Source organism: Pan troglodytes, chromosome 9 (genome assembly GCF_028858775.2).
Source record: "Pan troglodytes isolate AG18354 chromosome 9, NHGRI_mPanTro3-v2.0_pri, whole genome shotgun sequence".
NCBI lineage: Eukaryota > Metazoa > Chordata > Mammalia > Primates > Hominidae > Pan > Pan troglodytes.
In genome coordinates this window covers 58,221,917-58,226,865 of record NC_072407.2, presented here as the reverse complement: position 1 = coordinate 58,226,865, position 4,949 = coordinate 58,221,917, and the positions used below count along the sequence as shown (strand labels likewise).

General features: G+C 32.4%; 1 protein-coding gene across 1 annotated transcript; it reads left to right on the top strand.

The window, feature by feature from the left end:
• Positions 1 to 442: 442 nt before the first annotated feature.
• LOC747303 (olfactory receptor 10AG1) lies at positions 443 to 4,641 on the top strand. The gene is made up of 2 exons (XM_009440399.5): positions 443 to 496; positions 1,881 to 4,641. Exons 1-2 carry the CDS (start codon positions 481 to 483, stop codon positions 2,813 to 2,815), a joined length of 951 nt encoding a protein of 316 aa, XP_009438674.3. The 5' UTR covers positions 443 to 480; the 3' UTR covers positions 2,816 to 4,641.
• The last annotated feature ends 308 nt before the right edge of the window (positions 4,642 to 4,949 follow it).

Below are 4,949 nucleotides of genomic sequence, written 5' to 3'. Positions count from 1 at the left end.
TTCAATATGTCGAAGCATATTGAACAAGCATATTGAACAAACATATCATGTTCATGTGATTAAACACATGATATATTTTTTAAAGGTCTAGTTAATTTGGATCTGGATAAATTATGGGAATAGAAGTAAGGCAGACGAATCCACACTAAGTATTAGGGGCCTCAAATACATAGTTAGAAAATTTTTAACTTTCTCCTGAAAGTAATACTAGACAACTAAATGGTATTTAATTAACTCCCCTCATGAGGAGATGAAGAGGAGGATAAGTTTACTCAAAGTAGTTTTGAAAAATGAATCAGAATGATTGACAAACAGAAGCAGCCTTCTAGAAATTAAACTGATACTCAAGAGAAGACACATCCCAGGGTGAGTCTGACTATTCCTATATAAGCGCTGTTGCTGTTTGAAACAAGCAAGCGTATTGCAAAATTACAGTTCCCGAGAAAAGGAAGAGCTTAAAAAGTTTGTACAGACAGCTTCATGCAAATCCCTAAAGGTAAGCCATAATTGGGTTGACAGACTATTTTATTTAAGAATAGTTACAAGTTTGTGGATAGAAATGCAACTAATAAAACAGAAAAGCATGAAATTTTGAGACCTCTATCTGAAAATTAATTATTTAACATATAAATCATGTAGCTCTTCACTACAAAGTTAAATAAAATTAGATGTCCGATAATGGTAAAATTGCATTAGTGATGAAAAGTCATTTAAGGCAATTTTGAAAACTAGTACTAATAGAAATGTGTAAATATGAGATAGTATTTGTCTGATCACTTTCATTTATCAATGTATTAAGTCAAATGCATTGGCTGACCGGGCTAAAATAGGTATAGGTGCAGCAGATTTGAAGACACAGAAAAAAAGAATTTGTTTAGAAAGCTGGAGAACAAACGTTAAGCAAGTGTAATGGGAATTGACAAGCAGTGATTTCCTCATATTGGATGACATTGACATGAAGTGAAGCAAGACAGTGTGTTTTTGTTTTGTTTTGTTTAATTTTTTGGTCCCATTTATATGCTCTGGCCACTTAGATGGCCAGAGTAAATGTTAGCTGGGTTTAATCAAAGAGTTTTACTTTAATAAGGCAACAGGATGAAGGGAAAATAGAGAGAAGGAATTGTATTTGGTTGAAAGGAACTGTATTTGGTTATATGACAATGGAGAAATTCACTTAGATAAAAAAAAGAAATGTAAAAAAAATTGTGATGAATTTCTACATCTTGATTAAGTTATAATTTAATTACTATTTAGCATTCACTGTATTCAGGGCAATAACAGGGAAAGTCAATAAACTGCCTACTGGTATTAGTGTTTTTATATTTAGCATAAATAATAGGAGAGAGACATGAAGTAGAGCAACAATAATGCATGTATTTAGTCTCTCAGTAACCAAGAAATTATTTAAGAGAATTGATTCTCACTGGTGCATAAAAGGAAAAGTTTAAAATTCATTTTGAGTATGAATTAATCATAATATTCAAGGGCAACATTTTGAATTAAAAAAACTGGAATATGACTACCAATACAAAGAAAAATGATATTCTCAGATGAAATAGTAAAAGCCTACACTATAACTCTACTCTTAAGTGTGAAATAATAAGATGTTATTCCTCCATAATATTTTCTAAACAACAATGCATGCTTCTCAATGCCTCTGGTTGCATTATATCCCAGTATAATAAAATATATTGAGGTTTCATTTCTTAAATTGATTTTAATGCTAAATCAGTTTATTATCTAGAAACAGAGCAAGTACTGGTGAAAATGACTTAAGAGCTTAAGTAAGTATATTCCTGTATCTCATTTAGTTAACCCAAGAGGAAAATATTGTTCAAAATATGGATGAATTAACTGTCTTGAATTTGCTATATCTGCAGATGGAGAGCAAACTAAAAGAGAAAAATCAAATGTGACTACAATAATGGAATTTGTTCTTTTGGGGTTTTCTGATATTCCCAATCTCCACTGGATGCTTTTTAGTATATTTTTACTTATGTATTTGACGATCCTGATGTGCAATGGCATCATAATACTACTAATAAAAATTGACCCCGCTCTCCAGACTCCCATGTATTTTTTTCTTAGCAATTTTTCCCTTTTGGAAATCTGTTATGTAACAATCATTATCCCAAGAATGCTCATGGACATTTGGACTCAGAAAGGAAATATTTCTTTGTTTGCTTGTGCTACACAAATGTGTTTTTTTCTTATGCTTGGAGGCACAGAGTGTCTCCTTCTGACAGTGATGGCCTATGACCGCTACGTGGCTATTTGTAAGCCTTTGCAGTATCCTCTAGTGATGAACCACAAAGTCTGCATTCAGCTGATAATAGCTTCCTGGATCATCACAATTCCTGTAGTAATTGGGGAAACATGCCAAATTTTCCTTTTGCCCTTTTGCGGAACTAACACAATTAATCATTTCTTTTGTGACATCCCGCCAATACTCAAGCTTGCTTGTGGAAACATATTTGTGAATGAGATAACAGTCCATGTAGTAGCGGTGGTGTTTATCACAGTGCCGTTTCTGTTGATTGTTGTCTCTTATGGCAAAATTATCTCCAACATTTTGAAATTGTCATCAGCCAGAGGAAAGGCTAAAGCCTTCTCCACCTGCTCATCTCACCTAATAGTTGTAATCTTATTCTTTGGAGCAGGTACTATCACTTATTTACAGCCCAAACCACATCAGTTTCAAAGGATGGGGAAACTGATTTCTCTTTTCTACACCATTCTGATTCCAACTTTGAATCCCATTATATATACCCTGAGGTATATATATCATGGTGGCATTGAGAAAATTACTAGCTAAGTTATTAACATGAGAGGAAGACTTGAAATTACAGAAATAATTTCTTTATAGGTTTGTCATGTGGCTTCAATGAAATTTTTTTTAGCTTTGTTCCTATGGTATTCAATAATGAGTACTGAAATTTAAATGCAAACTTACATTATGTCAAGGGGTGTTTTATTCACAGAATATAGTTATGTGCTACTGTGCAGTTGGAGCACAATTTAACTCAGGTGCCAAGATCTTATTCTGAAGATCAATGGTTAACTCTTGATTAAGAGACCACCTGAGCAATAAAATGAAAAATAACTGAGTGAGTCATATAATTAGGGGTTAGGATCAGGCTCTGTAATACATCTTCTTTCACCTTCCCATTCCTTCAGATGTATTTACCGCCTTTCTCTGACCCTTGGGTTTGGATTTAACTGATTAGAAACACCAAAAATAGCTAAGATGGTGGAAACAAAGGATATGGGATTTTCTTTGCATTTTACCCTACTTGTTTCTCGTATCTTTGTCCATATATTTTTAAATTTAAATATCCTGAGAATGTTTATTCCTCTAACTGCCTACATCTTACTCTTCTCTGATAACATATTTTCTCTCCTTGTAGCTTCAGGTCTTGCTTTGTTAATATTTAGTTTTCATCCTAAACTAGCCTTACCTATGTGTGTTGGGTTGAATGTTGGACCCTCAAAATAGAAATCTCCAACTAGAACCTTCAAATTTAATCTTATTTAGAAAAACAAAGACTTTCAGCTACAGTGAAGCTAAAGATTGTAAATGAAAGTACCATGATTTAGGTTGCACATAAAGTCCAACGACAAGTGTTATTATAAAAGACAAAGAGGCAGAAGAAGTTTGAGGGGAAAAAAGGTGCAGAGAAACAGAGAAGAACATCATGCAAAGGTGAAGGCAGAGACTGGAATGATTCAACCACAAACCAAAGATGGTGAAGATTCACCAAAACAAAAAGGGGCAAGGAATGAGTCATCCTTAAAGCCTTTGAAGGAAGTGAGTTCCTGCCAACGTTGTGATTTTGGAGGAGCCTAGAGAACTGATGAGTGACTAATCTACTATTGCCTTAAGCCACCCAATTTGCAGTAAGTTGTTAAGATAAACCAGGGGAAATAATATATCACACAAATTGTCCTCTTATTTAAGTTTTTTATTTGAATATCTGTAATGAATTCTGTATTCCACCTTGCCTCAGCTGATTCAGCTGATATGCCATTCCACCCTACCCTTCAATTGTTGCATGCATTTTGGGCAGTAAATTGGCTTCTGTTTAAAAAAAAAAAAATATATATATATATATATATATATATATATACTTCTTACTTTACAAGCTAAATCAATGAAATTTGATCTTGTAGAGGTAATATATTTTCAATAGTTATTACAAACGTGTTTTTTCAAAAACTTTTATAATGAAATTTGTTTTATTGATGCAAAACAAATTTGGGAGTAAAGGGAAGTCACTCTCAGAGTATATGAAGACACTGGAGTACATCTTTACCTTACAGTAATGCACAGCCTCTCAAGATAATGTCTCAGAACTGCTCAATTGAAGAAATTCCTACTTCCCTAATATGTAAGAATGCATATGTACTTAAAAAATATAACATCATTTTTGTAAAACCAATAATAATAGCAACTATAATTTCATATAGCATTTTACATGTGCATATTAGGAATGGGATGTTTGCATATTAGCAGTGTCTAGGAGGATATGCATTAGAAGAGAATATTGGCTTCTTCATACTGGCAAGAATTCAGAAGATTTCTGTTTTATTATATTTTAATTTACAATTTATATTTACTACATGGGGAATATAAAGTTAGATCACAAGAAATAATATGTTTTGTTATTATGAAAATATAAAACTATATTACAAAGAAAATATTTGCATTTCTCTTTTTTATTTCTACTAAATGTCTTAAAGAATATTTCCCATCAAGTAGGTAAATTTTTTACATCAACCAAATCTAATTTCAAAAGAAAAATAAATATCTTTTGATCTAACAGGAATAAAAACTTATGGCATTTAGGGACATTCTTTCAAAGCATAACTGAAAGTCATTTAATGATAGTATCAGAGAGAGACAAATTTAAAATAATAAAAGTGGGCATAATTAAAAACAAATGACTAAC